Source organism: Pleurodeles waltl, chromosome 6 (assembly GCF_031143425.1).
Source record: "Pleurodeles waltl isolate 20211129_DDA chromosome 6, aPleWal1.hap1.20221129, whole genome shotgun sequence".
Classification (NCBI taxonomy): Eukaryota; Metazoa; Chordata; class Amphibia; order Caudata; family Salamandridae; genus Pleurodeles; species Pleurodeles waltl.
Window position 1 is genome coordinate 2,892,257 of NC_090445.1, and position 16,883 is coordinate 2,909,139.

The 16,883-nt window shown below is 48.1% G+C and overlaps 1 protein-coding gene across 2 annotated transcripts in view; it reads left to right on the forward strand.

Annotated features, from left to right (window-relative positions):
* The window catches only part of PIP5KL1 (phosphatidylinositol-4-phosphate 5-kinase like 1), a 294,458-nt gene that overhangs the window by 230,535 nt on the left and 47,040 nt on the right, over window positions 1-16,883 (forward strand). For both annotated transcript variants that reach the window (XM_069236934.1, XM_069236935.1), the window contains 2 exons: window positions 137-192; window positions 6,968-7,080. In XM_069236934.1, coding sequence (XP_069093035.1) covers window positions 137-192; window positions 6,968-7,080 — 169 coding nt within the window. The remainder of the gene's footprint in view (window positions 1-136; window positions 193-6,967; window positions 7,081-16,883) is intronic.

Here is a 16,883-nt window from a genome sequence, read left to right on the forward strand (position 1 = left end):
CCTGTTTTTCTCTTCTTTCACCCTCTGTCCTCGCCTCTGCCACCTGTCCCTCTCTCCATTCTGTCCTCATCTATTCTGCTTCGCTCCTCTTCTTTCAGCTGTGCCTGTAAAATGGTCTCATGTCTTTTCTTTTCAGAGATATTTGATCATTATGCAGAGTGTCTTTTACCCGGATGAGCGGATTACTGCCCGGTGAGCACTGAACCATCTTAACCAACTTGTGAAGATGTAAAAGTGAAGTCCATGATGGGTAACAATGGATTAATGGCTGTGTGGCTCGATGGGTGGAAGGATGCATGGAGAAATACCTCATCACTGTCTTGGTTCTTGAAAAGCGACAAATGAACCCATGTTTATAGGAGGCTGCCCTGGTGTGTGGTGGGTACCTATGGAACTTACACCTTATACCAGGTCCAGGTATCCCCTCTTAGTGAAGTGTAGGCAGTGTCTAGAAGCCAGACTCTCTAGAGGGAGCTGTGGATGAGCAGCCAAGGCTTATCTAGGAGACATGCAAAGCTCTTGCAAAAGCAATGTAGTCACACAATACGCACACACATGAAAGAAAATCCACAGTGTTACAAAAATAAAGGTACTTTATTTTAGTAACACAAATACCAAAAATACTATACAAATACTAAAAGACTATACTCCCTTATGAGGTAAGTAATACACAAATTATATACACTAGTATACAGAAACAGACATAAAAACAGTTAGAAAACCGTGCAATTAGTGGAAATCACAATAGTTAGAAGTGGGCCTAGGGGGAGCACACCCCATATACTAAGAAAGTGGAATGTGAAAGTTGGTCCCCCACCTAGGCAATTGTAGTGTATAGAGGGGAGCTGGGAGTACTAGAGAAGCACAAAGGTAAGTACCACAACCCACCCCAGTGACCGGGAAAGCAGGAGTAAATCACAGTAACTTTCCTAGAACACACACAGAAACTAGAAGAAGAATTATACAAAACCCAGAAGAGACCGCAAGACACCAACAGTGGATTCCTGGACAAGAAGACGTGTTGAAGAAGGGGACCAAGTCCAAGAAGCATAGAAGGGTCCAGGAAGAGCAGGTTCAGTAAAAATGGCAGTGAAAGGGTACTTGCACTATTTCACACAGGCTGCAAGGGCAGTCCTGCAGAAGCCTTTGCATGGGCTCCCTATTGGTGGTAAAATATATGCTGCAGCCCATAGGGATCTCCTGAACCCCAATGCCCTGGGTACCTAGGTACCAAATACTAGGGACTTATAAGGGGGCACCAGTATGCCAATTGTGAGTGAAATACCAAGTTTTGGGAGAGAGAGCATACTCACTGGGGTCCTGGTTAGCAGGATCCCAGTCAACACAGGCAGAAAATAAGTGTAACCATGCCAAGAAAGAGTCTACTTTACTACAGTGTTTACCACCCAAGTGGGAAGTAGGCACAGGAGGTAAGAGGCTGAAATCAAGAACATCTCAGTATGTTCCTTCACTTGTGCAACAGTTTGTGGCAAGAGTCTGGCGCTTGCTCAAGTCCCTGGGCTTTCTGCACCTATTGGAATAAACACGCCTCAACAGGAGGCTTCAATGTGGAGGAGGTTCAGCGGGTGGCACCTTATTGGGCGTGCTTTCTTTTGTTATTTTATGTTATGTGTATTTGTACTCCCTTAGGCTCTCCTGGCGCTCAGCAGGTTGTGTGCTGAGCCCTTCCTAGAGCCGGTTGCTTAATTGAAAATTCAGGTCTTCAGTTTATGGTTGAATTTAAGAAGAGGAGGAGACTCTGACATGAAGTGGGAGGTCGTTCCACGGTTGAGGAGAGATGCAAGAGAATGCCCGTCCTCCTCATCTGGTTTTGTGTGTGCGTAGGAAGTGTGCGAGTAGGAGCCCTGCAGAGCGGAGGTGTCTGAATGGTTGGTAGAAGGATGTGTGACTTTTCAGGTAACTGGGGCCTGAGTTGTGTAGTGCCTTGAATGTGTGTGTGAGGAAGCTGAAATGAGCATGCTTGTTTATTGGGAGCCTGTGGAGCTCACTCTCTTAGGTATGATGTGAGTTCTGTGTGGGAGACTGAGGATGAGTCTGGCTGCAAAGGTTTGCTTGTTGACCCCGATGTAGAAGGGTTTCCCCTAGTCTAACTTGCTGGTGACTAGGGAATGAGTGACAGTTTTTCTAGTGTTGCTTAGGAGCCATTTGAAGATCTCCCTCAGTATCTTTACAGTGTGGAATCAGGATGCATTGATGGCGTTGACTTGTGTAGTCATGTCCAGTTTGCGGTCAGTAATAATTCAGAGGTTTCTGGCAGGGGTGCTGTTGTGGGACAGAGCTCGTCTGTCCACCAGCTGGAGTCCCATGGTGACGTGTTCTTGCCGAAGATCACTGCTTTTGTCTGTCAAGGGAAAGGATGTAGTGCAGCGGTCAGAACGACTACCTCAGGAGCTGGAGATCCGGGTTCGAGCCTCGGCGCAAGGTCCTGTGATTCTGGGCAAATCACTTAAGGCCTCATTCTGACCCTGGCGGACGGCGGAGGCCGTCCGCCAGGGTACCGCCGCTGAATGACCGCACCGCGGTCAAAAGACCGCGGCGGCCATTCAGACATGTCCTCTGGGCCGGCGGGCGCTCTCCAAAAGAGCGCCCGCCGGCCAGAGGAAATGCCCCTGCAACGAGGACGCCGGCTCAAAATTGAGCCGGCGTAGTTGCAGGGGTGCGACGGGTGCAGTTGCACCCGTCGCGTATTTCAGTGTCTGCTTAGCAGACACTGAAATACTTTTCGGGGCCCTCTTACGGGGGCCCCTGCCGTGCCCATGCCATTGGCATGGGCACAGCAGGGGCCCCCAGGGGCCCCGCGGCACCCCCTACCGCCATCCTGTTCCTGGCGGGCGAACCGCCAGGAACAGGATGGCGGTAGGGGGTGTCAGAATCCCCCATGGCGGCGCAGCAAGCTGCGCCGCCATGGGGGATTCTAAGGGCAGCGGTAAACCGGCGGGAGACCACCGGTTTGCCTCTTCTGACCGCGGCCGAACCGCCGCGGTCAGAATGCCCTGCGGGGCACCGCCGGACTGTCGGCGGTGCTCCCGCCGACCCTGGCCCCGGCGGTCTTAGACCGCCGGGGTCAGAATGACCCCCTTAATCTCCCTGTGCCCAGGGACAGTGTCTTACGACCCTCACGGGTGATAAGCCGCGCTATATAAATCTATATTTCATTTCATTTATCAGAAGAAAGTTGCCTTTCATCCAGTTAGCAACTAGCGTGTTTAGTTTTCACGGGTCTCAGGAGTTTGCTTAGCCTTCTGGCTTGCAGGCCTGTGCCCCCGTCTCCTGGTGACTTTTAACCCACTTAGACTGCTCTGTTTTAGCCTAGTTATTAATTATTTGTTTTAAGATGGCTGCCTCTGTTTCGAGCTAGAGTAATGTTTTGATTTACGTTCTCAGTGACACTGTGAAGGCGTCACTATCAGCGTCAAAATTAAGTGCTGTACGTAGGTATTCATATCATGTCCCTTTCCCACTTACGTGTGACAGGAACATAATGTACTTTTGGTGGGAATTGTTTACATAATTGCCGCCACAAGCCTGGCCCTAATCTATTGTTTGGAAACATACCTGCGTCAGCGGTTCTACAAGATCTGTGTAAATACATCTCAAACAGACAAGGTTATCAGAGGGATTCCTGCCAGATGCTATCGACATCATCCATGCTGCACATCGCCTTGATGCAGACCCAGCCTTCGTGTCACCACGGAGTCTGACCTAGACCTCATTCCACGGTATAGAGGGGCACTTCTCATGCACATGGTACTGGGGTTTAGATTTATCACACCTAGCTCTCCTTAGGTTAGGGATCAGGTTCTCTATGCTAGGGATTTTACATTTCATTTTTATTGTAAGATGGTTGGGGGTCTTTGTATTCATGACTCATTTTTACAATTATGCTTCTTTTATTATGCATTATTCTAATTATTGCAGCTCATGCATTTTATCGTAGATTGCAGACTTTTCAAGAAACTCATTGAAAATTCTCCTGCATCTCCTTCATTGCATGTGTGTGACTAAGACTTATTTGTAAAGTGAGAAAAGGGTAACTTCCGTTCCACCAGGACTCCCCTGAGAGGTCGCAATCTAGAGTCCATGTGTAAGGCTGCCAGAAGTCACCTTTTTACTGTTTGGGGTTTTTTGTGAGGTACTGCTTGTGAGACCGGAGGGTTGGGCCGACAGTTACAACTTGCTGTAGCAGTGACCTAGTCGCCTACAAAAGTACTTTCCTCATCTAAACCAGCAGTCTCGCCTAGGAGCGAGAATCCAACTACAACAGTGGTACAGGAGTTGAACTTGTTTCTTGTGTTGAGAGTCTTGTCCAAGAGTGGGAGATTATGAGTTTTGTTTTATGTTAGTGTGCACTGGTGGCCAGTGACGCCAGAAGTGGGGGTGGTATATGTTATTGTAGTGAGGACACGGAGTTGAGACTCATGATTAGGTTACAACTGATCTATTAATGCAGAATAACTGATGAATGGCGCTTCCAAGCCAGGACCTGACTTTGCAGCAAACACCCCTCAAAAGCGCCAATAACATCAAGTACAAGACTCCGTATGGTGTCCTTCTGTAAAGCTATATATGACTAAAAAGTAATAAGCATAAATAAAAACAAGCCAAATGCTGCATGACAATTTTTCAAGGAAGAGTTTAATGAAATTTCAAGAAATAAGGTTGGACATAAAAAAAAGAAGCTTAAGCAAACCAGGGTTCACACAATGTTATTATATCATGGTGTCATCATACACCCGGAAGTAGGGGCAGGCCATTGGTTTACCAGAGGTAATCCTAGAGTCTGACAGGGTGTTTTTCACGCATAGACACCTTGTCTAGGGCCAAAAGTGTGTGTGCGTACGTAGATCATGCTCAGTTCGGGCTTGAGGTACTGCTCTCCATGCCATCTTGCCACTGTTACAGTCACTCCTTTCCTTGGGGATGCTCGGGCCTGATGTGGTTGGCTATTTAGTACTGTAGATGCAAGCTCACTACACTTCTCATACTTCCATTTTGTTTTACTCGTAGGTTTCTGCATATGTGATCTTTCAAATATACTTGTGTTATACAGTAACGTTTAGAGTGGCTCAGTATTGTCCACAGAGCCTCTGACAAACTTTGCATAAAGGACGTTAATTGTTCATTATCTTGTGATTCTACATCTCCCTTAGCAGCACTCTCCAAGTCTGCCTTTGGTCTCACCCAGCTTGCAGAAGTGGTATATACTACGTATTCCATCTTCTCGTCCAAGAATTCATATTTTTCTCTATGTAGAGGGAATCTCAGCCTGTCCAAGACTTCCTTCAAGGACATGTTGTTTTCCTCTACAGTCCGTCCGAAAACGAGGGTGTCATTATTGAGGAACACAACCTGGCTCTTATCTTTTAGTATATCAGGTATCATTCATTGGGGCAATCTCGTAGCCAGTGTGAGACCAAAAGGCACATGGATGAATTGAAACATACTCTCCGGAGTGATAAAAGCTATTACTGACTTTTGGCTCTGGTTGTAATTTGATCTGGTTATAAGCACATCTCAAAAGTGTCTTTGAGAAGTATTTAGCGTCCTTCACAAACTAGAACATTTGTTGGGCAGAATAAAGCTGCCCAGTACTATGTTCTGACCTAAACTGTGAAGATCCACACAGAACCTTAACTTGCCATCAGATTTTTTTTTTTACAATCACTACCAGCGAATCCCTATTTTCTATCATGTATTTTTTCTTCATCATATTTTTGACCCCTTCACTGGTCAAAATCACAATTTTTCTGGTATAGGGTTTTAACAACAATTTCTCCCTCTATCACTGTATCAGTGTTATCGTACAGATGTACCACTTTAACAGCCCCGGTTTCCTTTCAAAAACAAATTTAGTTTCCCTCACCAATTATTCATCATTGGCTGTCCTCACTGCCAAGATTTGACCCTTGCCATGGAGTTGCTGACTACATGTAGGTAATAATGATGCACCCAAACCAAAATTGGTGGTCCAGACTTTGCATCATACACTGTGTCCCATCTTCGTCCCCCAGAACGTTATTTCCACCTATGTGTACTCTATAAAATTGTTACAATGGTCTGGTAACCACTAGGGTTAATGTCCTTTGGTCCACACAAGCTTTCTACAGAGCCCTCGGGTGATGTGGTGTACAACTGATCCTGAATCTACCATTACATGTATGTTTTTGTCACTCATTATAAGAGTTGTTTTTCACCTACAGTTCCTCCCAAGTCTTTCTTTACCACGTGTAACACTTCACACTCTGTGCTTCCTCCATGTCCTCACTGACCGAGGCAGTACTGCTTTTAAACTACCCATGCCACTGACATTGGCAGCCACCTCACTACATTTCCTCCTCTCAACTTCTCAATTTCTTTCATTGAAACTGTGATTCCTCAACAGTTTTTGCAGTGCTTATTTCAAGAAGGGATTCCTTGATGCCCACAGATGATGATGTTGCACCTTCTTGCTTCAGCAGTCTACAGTGAGCTAATTTTTAATGAATTTGTCTGTGATATCATCAAACTGAGATACCACTTGTAAGCTCCTGTGTAGTGGGAGTGTCTGAGTTGGTGATTTTAAAGTTTTTAAAAGGTTGTCAATACCCATTGCTGCACACCTGCAGCACTGACTAAACAAAGATGATGCTATGACTCTTCATGGAGAAAAGTACTGACAAGAGGATGTTGAACTTATCTCTGTATACTAATCATCGAGATATATTGCTGTAGTAAATATTCTGGCTATGATAGTTTTGTAGGAATATATCTTAAACATAGCCTGACATGCCTCCTGAAGGAGATCCCTAAATGTAAGAAAACTAGTCCAGCCCCACCAACCTTTCAGATGTCCTCATGATGTGCTTGCCCATGCCCGAAACCTTCTGTCCTTTCAGAGGCAACAGTGGCTTGTGTTGATGGTTATATGGCACCTGCTCTTTATTTTAGAGTTCTCTTTTATCTTTAGGTACGACATAAAGGGATGCCAAGTGAGTCGCTGGACAGAACCAGCTCCTGAAGGCAGCAAGCTGATAGTTGTGCTGAAGGACCTCAACTTTGAAGGGAACTACATCAGTCTGGGTGAGTGCCCGTGGTCCTGTCACATCTGTTTGGGTTACTTTTCATTGGTTTTGCATGACACCTACCATGTGATGGGAGAGACCTAATTGGTTGAGCACAACCATTGTCTTGAGACATCTGGGTGGGAGAGTCCTCATTGGATGGAGGAATAGAATGTGTCTTTAATTTTTTCAAAAAATGTGACTCTTCTAACACAAGCTCTGCAAACTGACATGCACAAATGTTTGCCCAGGTACTAATTCAATGCCAGAAACGTGCCCTTCACCTTCCAAGAACAGAGGTTTGGTTTGATGACCTAAAGAGATGTATCAACATTCTGTAGACACTCCCTACCCCAGTGCTGAGAGGAGGACATCTCGCAGGAGGACCCGCCGGCTTCATTGTCTTGTCTTTTGGGCTCCCCAGCCTCTGCTGCTAGAGAGGGACTCTTGTGTACTATCCTTCCTCTGGACCAGAAGAGGAAGAGAGGGGGCTGAGAAGACCAGTCTCTTTTATTAGTTGAGTGATTGAATGATTTTGTATAGTGCAGTATTATCCAAAAGGGCACTCTTTATATATGATATGAGTAGAGAGAATAAATATTTATGTATCCAGAAATAAAGGTGGTGTGAGCTGTACTAGGACAGACTCCTAACAAATTAATTGGATAAGACTTTTGACAATCATGAGGTAGGTGCTAGGGTCAAATCAAATATATGTTCAATATATACAGTGTGCTTTGCCATGTAGGTAGTCCATGCAGTTGTAGATGAGAAGGGAGCTCTCGGAAATCATTTTGAGTCTGTACAGATGGGCTTCTAAAGATGAGTCTATTCTCGATCTTGGTGAGACCAGAGTTGGAGACGAGAAGGGAGTTCACGGAAATCATTTCGAGGCTGTGCAGGTGGGCTTCTATAGATGGGTCTGTTCTCGATCTTGGTGAGACCAGAGTTGGAGGAGAGAAGGGAGTTCACGGAAATCATTTAGAGGCTGTACAGATGGGTTTCTGTAGATGGGTCTGTTCTCGATCTTGGTGAGACCAGAGTTGGAGACGAGAAGGGAGTTCACGGAAATCATTTAGAGACTGTACAGATGGGTTTCTATAGATGGGTCTGTTCTCGATCTTGGTAAGACCAGAGTTGGAGATGAGAAGGGAGTTCACGAAAATCATTTTGAGCCTGTACAGATGGGCTTCTATAGATGGGTCTGTTCTCGATCTAGGTAAGACCAGTTTTGGAGACGAGAAGGGAGTTCACGGAAATCATTTCGAGCTTGTACAGATGGGCTTCTATAGATGGGTCTGTTCTCGATCTTGGTAAGACCAGAGTTGGAGACGAGAAGGGAGTTCACGGAAATCATTTCGAGCCGGTACAGATGGGCTTCTATTGATGGGTCTGTTCTCGATTGTGGTGAGACCAGAGGAGGAGTGATAGAAGGTGGAAGTCTTTGTGCATTGTTTGCTTTCTAGGGGTTGACAGTTTGTATCTAAAGCAGCCTCTTCTTCAGGCAGTGAGTTGGGCTGGGTCTTATTACTTTTAAAAGTATAGACATTGGCCTGAATGTACATTGTCCTTGGAGAGGGAGCCATGTGTTCTCGGTTAACACAGCAGTGGCGTGGGTAATCCCTGTGGAAGCAATTCCCTTTTCTCTTTCTGATAGCCTTGGTCTTTTTCTTAAAGTAGTTGAGGTCTGCACCGTACTCCGCTGGGACTTGGTCAGATTTACAAACATCCTTAGTTTGGGCTTTAAGAATGCTAAAATGTTTCTTGGTTTGATATTTGGTGACTCGTATCTGTGCTTATTCCGTACTATGATGGATCTGTGTGCAGTTGATTTTTTAAAATTTTTCACTAGAGTGGTTTATGGCATTAATTAACATTTTATGTTAGGAGTACCAGCTTGTCTCTCTACTACTAAGGTCTGGGTGAACCAGTTTTTGCTATTACTTTTTAAATATTTTTTAGAGACTGGGGCTAAGGTGTCTGTAATAGTGAGGATGGAGCTGCTGTAGTGGTCTTCTATAATGAGGGAAACATTTTTCTCTGGATAAATGCAAAGATGGCGGTGCTTAGGTTCTCTAGAGAAAGGTATTCTGTTTTCCTGATTCAGGCGCTCTTGGGTACTTAGCTGGGCTCTCAAGGATTGTTTGGAGATGAGGAGAAGGAGATTATAAACTGGCCTGAAGAATCTGTTTGGATTGGGTTGGCAAGAGTTCTGAATTTTGGATCAGCTGTAACTGGGTCGAGGATGGTCCCAGGTGGTGGGTACGTTTTTGAGGTGCCTGTGTTGGGTCTTTGCTTAGTTGGATTGAGCACAGAATCCCTACAAGCATAAGTTCCATCCATCAATGATATCCCAGGCTTTTCATGACTTGGCTGCTCCTCCGAAGTAAGTGGTAGTGCTCAAGCATGGGTCCCACTTCAATCGTGGCAGACAAATGTTCCAAGTCTCAACTTTTGAGCCAACCTGGACACACTCCAACCTTCACTCGAGTCCAGCACAACCTCATTCCTCTTCATGGGCATCCACAGGGGAGGGAGGGAGGGAGGAGTAGGCTGGGGTTGACCAAGGGGATTTAGGTACATCCGGGTGTGCAGGCTTGCACTGGGGTGTAACACTACAGATGCCGTAGAGTTATGCTCCCTGCACTAGTACGGCTGCAGCCCCCACCAAAAACAGTCCGGGATGTCGCGGACCGTGGTGGAGGGTCACAGCAGGTGTCCCCTCCCCCCCTGAAAAAATGTCTGCGCTTGCCCATATTACCCTTCACAAACTTTGATCCCCTCCTTTCTTGCCCATCCAGGTTTGTTGACATAAACCTTCTAACCAACCAACCACTCTTCATCCCCACAGGACATTGTTATCAGAGCGTTCCTTGTTCCTTATCTGACAACGCTTCCATTTCTCAGAGATTCACTTCTCCAGTCTCCTTCCTTCCGCTTTCTGCAAAAGTTCTTCTCATCCGCAGTGAATTCAGTTTAGATTCTGGCGTTCACTATTGAAGGCACATAAATGGGAACAAGCTACTAACACTATTAGGAGTGAAATGATGTGTTCACAAATCTCAATCAGTGCCTCGTTGAAGGTCACCCTGCGATCAGAAGCCATCTGAAGATCAGATTTAACCAGACTATTCATAGACTCCACAAGGCATTCGCCTGCGTGGAGTACAGAGCTGTCGCTTGATGCACGGTGGAAAGATTCTTCCCCCACACATGCCTCTCATACGCGCAGAATCATCACTTGATAAATCAACTGTTTGCACCTCACTAGTCTTGCACACGCAAGCAGAATTACTTATTTTTCCACTTGTTTTACATTCTTGTGAATTAATATAAACTGGTTGCTGTGTGACCTGGATTGCCACATTTAAAATGCATTATCCCTGACTCTTTACGAGGTCAGGACTTTGAATTTTCCATCCTAACCCCGGCACCGCTTCACCCTCATCCTTCTAAATCCCTTTAACCGGTAGTGCTGCACTCACACCATCTGTTTTATCAACCCAGTGTGCCCTCGTTTCCTTAACCCACTGGAGGTTGATCCATCCCCTCCAGAGCATCAATGGCTTCTCTCAATGAGGGATTCTTGGTAACGAGCTTCTCTTGTGCCCTGGGTTGTTTGTACACCTCACTAGCTGACCTCTTATCAATGAGTCTGTGAGTTCCCCAAGTTCACATGTACGTGCTGTTGTTCTGAGGGTACCAACATCGTTTCCCAGCTCTACATTGTTAGCTTGAGTTCTGCAAAATAATTGATGGCACCCCGGCACTAGATGGATTCTGAGCCCCCAATGTCCGTCCAACAATTTAATGGCCTAAGTGTCCCTCGGTCCACCATCGGTCCACCATCAGCATTACCTGAAGGAAGTTCTTCCATCCTTATAAATGTTCCTTCCTTCAGTTCCCAGATTATGCAGCAAGACTCCCTTCTTCCTTGATGGGGAGCATTTTCAGCCCAGTGGCTATCAGAAGTTCACAGTTTCAGATAGGAAAGCAGGCGGTGGAGACATGCTCGCTGCCGCCGTCGAAGGAATAAGAGATAATACAACAAACTAAAACAGAAGATTGAAAAAGCTGATGTAATAACAGAGTAAAAAGTTAACACAGTATTACGCCGTATGGATGCCGGTGTTGTGAATAGTTCCTCAACATTACGCTTCCAGTGTAGTCACTGTAGGAAGTACACCTGGTGCTGGCCAGTGGGTTCTCTAACTCATCTTAGCATGAGTTATTCCACTGAAATCCTCGGATCATTGACAACTATTTGCAGGAGTTCTCCTGTGGCCGGTGTCCTGAAACCCTCTAGAGGTTCAACCGTAATCACCTGAAGATGAAATCAGATCAGTTCCATATGAAGGGTCTTTGTTCTTTTTTTATATTGTTCAAACACGGCGCTCCTTACTGCCCCCACATTGCACTGTTGTTAGTTTTTATCGACTACGAGTGGACAGGCGGTGTGTGTTTTATTGCACGTTCAGTCACACTGTGTCATTGTTGCTGGTTCCCTTAGCCACAGTGTCCAAAGTGCACGTGCTGACGTCACGACGTAATCCATGTGTTTCAGTCGAAGCACCACGCTGTCCAGCGATGAAAGCACGTGTCCACGTGAGTGGTCTGGTGGTGGCACGTGTCAGGAACTTCTAATCTTAGGTATTCAAGCAATTCTTCATAGAGGAATCTAAAACAGCAATTCCCAGTAAAATACATTTTTAGAACATCTTGTGGCAATTCTGTGTATCTTGAGGGGTGGCGATGGGGCCCCCCCACTTCAGGCCAGTCATCACCAATGTTGTAAAGTCGCTTGGCACAAAGTAAAAACTCTGCAGAAAGTCTTCCTCCACGCGTATTTATTGAGAGTTTTGGGATCACCATCAAAATGAGCATCTTCTCCACAGCCCGTCTCAACTGCCCATTTTACATTTGTCTTACATTCCACATCACACTCCACATACACTCGACAAAGAACACAGACCATAACACTTTGTGCTTCTAGAAGTACCGAATATTCCTTCCCAGCCATTCTGGATTATCTTCAGATGGCGGCTGACATGAACCCTGAAAATGTCTGTAGTGTCGTGTGAGTTATGAATGAGCAAACCCTCTTTGCTCCCGATGGACTACGTAGAACTGTGGCATACGTGTTAGAGCGCTATGAAGTGAATGCAGGTTTAGAATATGGAGTTAGGCACAGAAGAATGCGAGAAAAACGCTTCAGTGTTCATGTTTAATTGGACGTGGCAGCAGCCTTCATCTCTTGCATCATCACCTTCTAGCCTCTCCGAGTGTCAGAGACCATAAGCTGCCTTAACATTCTTAAAAATTGTTTTTTTTTTTTTGCAGCCACACCCAAAAGGTAATTCTGAGCAACTTTCCACTCCTCCTTCATTACAAACTGGAGAGCCTCAGGTTTGGATGGCCTCTCTCGCCCTATTTTTCAAACTTCTCGTCTCAGATTTATCATGAAGTTGTGATGCTCCGTTTTCACATAACAGTCAGCTTTGCCGGAATAGTTGCAGCCACAATAAGTTGCCATCTACAGACAACTGACAAGACATTAAGGCCCTCATTCTGACCCTGGCGGTTTGAAACCGCCAGGGCAGAGGGCAGAGGAAGCACTGCCAACAGGCTGGCGGTGCTTCTTGGGCCATTCTGACCGCGGCGGTAAAGCCGCGGTCAGAAAAGGGGAACCGGCGGTTTCCCGCCGGTTTACCCCTGGCCCAGGGAATCCTCCATGGCGGCGCTGCTTGCAGCGCTGCCATGGGGATTCCGACCCCCTTCCCGCCATCCTGTTCCTGACGGTTTTTACCGCCAGGAAGAGGATGGCGGGAACGGGTGTCATGGGGCCCCTGGGGGCCCCTGCACTGCCCATGCCACTGGCATGGGCAGTGCAGGGGCCCCCTAACAGGGCCCCATAATGATTTTCAGTGTCTGCTTTGCAGACACTGAAAATCGCGACGGGTGCCACTGCACCCGTCGCACCCCTACAACTCCGCCGGCTCCATTCGGAGCCGGCTTCATTGTTGATGGGGGTTTCCCACTGGGCCGGCGGGCGGCCTTCTGGCGGTCGCCCGCCGGCCCAGCGGGAAAGCCAGAATGGCCGCCGCGGTCTTTTGACCACGGTGCGGTCATTCGGCGGTTCCCTCCAGGCGGGCGGCTCCCGCCGCCCGCCGGGGTGAGAATGACCCCCTAAGTCACTCTGCAGCATGCTAGGGAGAAGTTGTCCAAACTGCTCCAGGTATCTCAGCCAAACCTGCTCCGTTCAAGCTTCATCGGTTGCCCGTACAAGAATCCTCACCAGACCTGTGTCTTGACCTCAAACACCGGTATGACTCGGCACCAGACAATCTTAAAAACCGACTCGCTGTCTTTGTGTTTCTTGAGCAAATCTTCATGCATGCAAGTCCCTAAATTCAGAACACTATCTCAGGTTGCACATCCTTTATTGTCTTGGCCTCCAAGTCTTGGAACAACCTTCTTACTGAGCTGAAAGGGGTACTTTAATCTCAGAACAAGCTCCTTACTGAGCTGAAAGCGGTACTTTAATCTTGGAACAAGCTTCCTTCTGAGCTGAGAGGGGGCGTTTAATCTTGGAACAAGCTTCCTACTGTGTTTAGAGGGATACTTTAAACTTGGAACAAGCTTCCTACTGAGCTTGGAGGGATACTTCAATCTTGGAACAAGCTTCCTACTGAGTTGAGAGGGATAATTTAATCTTGGAACAAGCTTCCTACTGAGCTTGGAGGGATACATCAATCTTGGAACAGGCTTCCTACTGAGTTGAGAGTGATAATTTAATCTTGGAACAAGCTTCCTACTGAGCTGAGAGGTGGACTTTAATCTTAGAACAAGCTTCTTCCTGAGCTGAGAGGGGTACTTTAATCTTGGAACAAGCTTCTTGCTGAGCTGAGAGGGGTACTTTATTCTTGGAACAAGCCCCTTACAGAGCTGAGAGCGGTACTTTAATCTTGGAACAAGCTTCCTACTGAGCTGAGAGGTGCACTTTAATCTTAGAACAAGCTTCTTACTGAGCTGAGAGGGGTACTTTAATCTTGGAACAAGCTTCTTGCTGAGCTGAGAGGGGTACTTTAATCTTGGAACAAGCCCCTTACAGAGCTGAGAGCGGTACTTTAATCTTGGAACAAGCTTCCTACTTAGCTGAGAGGGATACTTTAATCTTGGAGGGGTAATTTAATCTTGGAACAAGCTTCCTACTGAGCTGAGAGGTGTGCTTCAATCTTGGAACAAGCTTCCTACTAAGCTGAGGGGATAGTTTCTCACTTTTCCTTCAGAAAAATACATTAAACCGAGCTCTCTTCATCATAATCTTTTGACCATCCTCTCAGCCTAAGCTTCATCGCCAAGAGGCCTTTGGCGTTCCAAGGCTAGCGTGGTTGGCCAGTGCAGCCATCATCTTTGGTACACTGCTTCCCCCGAAAGGAAAGACAGGGTTATTAAAGAAGGAAAAGGCAGGTCCTGGACCTTTCCAGGCCATTAGAGGTACGCAGAGGCACAGAGGATGAGAAAAGCTCCTAGGCACTAAATGGTGAGAGGTATTGATTTACCTCTAAAGTGGAGAGGTACTGGCCTGTGCGATGAATGAAAGAGCAGTGAGGGGAGAAGTACTGACCTACTCTGTGAGGGGAGAAGTACTGGCCTACTCTGTGAGGGGAGAAGTACCGGCCTACTCTGTGAGGGGAGAAGTACCGGCCTACTCTGTGAGGGGAGAAGTACCGGCCTTCTCTGTGAGGGGAGAAGTACCGGCCTACCCTGTGAGGGGAGAAGTACCGGCCTACTCTGTGAGGGGAGTAGTACCTTCCTACTCTGTGAGGGGAGAAGTACTGGCCTACTCTGTGAGGGGAGAAGTACCGGCCTACTCTGTGAGGGGAGAAGTACCGGCCTACTCTGTGAGGGGAGAAGTACCGGCCTACCCTGTGAGGGGAGAAGTACCGGCCTACTCTGTGAGGGGAGAAGTACCGGCCTACCCTGTGAGGGGAGAAGTACCGGCCTACCCTGTGAGGGGAGAAGTACCGGCCTACTCTGTGAGGGGAGAAGTACCGGCCTACCCTGTGAGGGGAGAAGTACCGGCCTACTCTGTGAGGGGAGAAGTACCGGCCTACTCTGTGAGGGGAGAAGTACCGGCCTACTCTGTGAGGGGAGAAGTACCGGCCTACCCTGTGAGGGGAGAAGTACCGGCCTACTCTGTGAGGGGAGTAGTACCTTCCTACTCTGTGAGGGGAGAAGTACCGGCCTACTCTGTGAGGGGAGAAGTACTGGCCTACCCTGTGAGGGGAGAAGTACCGGCCTACCCTGTGAGGGGAGAAGTACCGGCCTACTCTGTGAGGGGAGAAGTACTGGCCTACTCTGTGAGGGGAGAAGTACCGGCCTACTCTGTGAGGGGAGAAGTACCGGCCTACCCTGTGAGGGGAGAAGTACCGGCCTACTCTGTGAGGGGAGAAGTACCGGCCTACCCTGTGAGGGGAGAAGTACCGGCCTACCCTGTGAGGGGAGAAGTACCGGCCTACTCTGTGAGGGGAGAAGTACCGGCCTACCCTGTGAGGGGAGAAGTACCGGCCTACCCTGTGAGGGGAGAAGTACCGGCCTACTCTGTGAGGGGAGAAGTACTGGACTACTCTGTGAGGGGAGAAGTACCGGCCTACTCTGTGATGGGTAGAAGTACTGGACTACCCTGTGACGGGAGGAGTACTGGCCCACACTGTGAGGGGTAGAAGTACTGGCCTACCCTGCGAGGGGAGAAGTACTGGCCTACTCTGTGAGGGGAGAAGTACTGACCTACATTGTGAGGGGAGAAGTACCGGCCTACTCTGTGAGGGGAGAAGTACCGGCCTACTCTGTGAGGGGAGAAGTACTGGCCTACCCTGTGAGGGGAGAAGTACCGGCCTACTCTGTGAGGGGAGAAGTACCGGCCTACTCTGTGAGGGGAGAAGTACCGGCCTACTCTGTGAGGGGAGAAGTACTGGCCTACTCTGTGAGGGGAGAAGTACCGGCCTACTCTGTGAGGGGAGAAGTACCGGCCTACCCTGTGAGGGGAGAAGTACCGGCCTACTCTGTGAGGGGAGAAGTACTGGCCTACCCTGTGAGGGGAGAAGTACCGGCCTACTCTGTGAGGGGAGAAGTACTGACCTACTCTGTGAGGGGAGAAGTACTGGCCTACTCTGTGAGGGGAGAAGTACCGGCCTACTCTGTGAGGGGAGAAGTACCGGCCTACTCTGTGAGGGGAGAAGTACCGGCCTACCCTGTGATGGGTAGAAGTAGTGGACTACCCTGTGACGGGAGGAGTACTGGCCCACACTGTGAGGGGAGAAGTACCGGCCTACTCTGTGAGGGGAGAAGTACTGGCCTACCCTGTGAGGGGAGAAGTACCGGCCTACTCTGTGAGGGGAGAAGTACCGGCCTACCCTGTGAGGGGAGAAGTACCGGCCTACTCTGTGAGGGGAGAAGTACCGGCCTACCCTGTGAGGGGAGAAGTACCGGCCTACTCTGTGAGGGGAGAAGTACCGGCCTACTCTGTGAGGGGAGAAGTACTGGCCTACCCTGTGAGGGGAGAAGTACCGGCCTACTCTGTGAGGGGAGAAGTACCGGCCTACTCTGTGAGGGGAGAAGTACTGGACTACTCTGTGACGGGAGGAGTACTGGCCCACACTGTGAGGGGTAGAAGTACTGGCCTACTCTGTGAGGGGAGAAGTACTGACCTACTCTGTGAGGGGAGAAGTACCGGCCTACCCTGTGATGGGAGAAGTACCGGCCTACTCTGTGAGGGGAGAAGTACCGGCCTACTCTGTGAGGGGAGAAGTACTGGCCTAC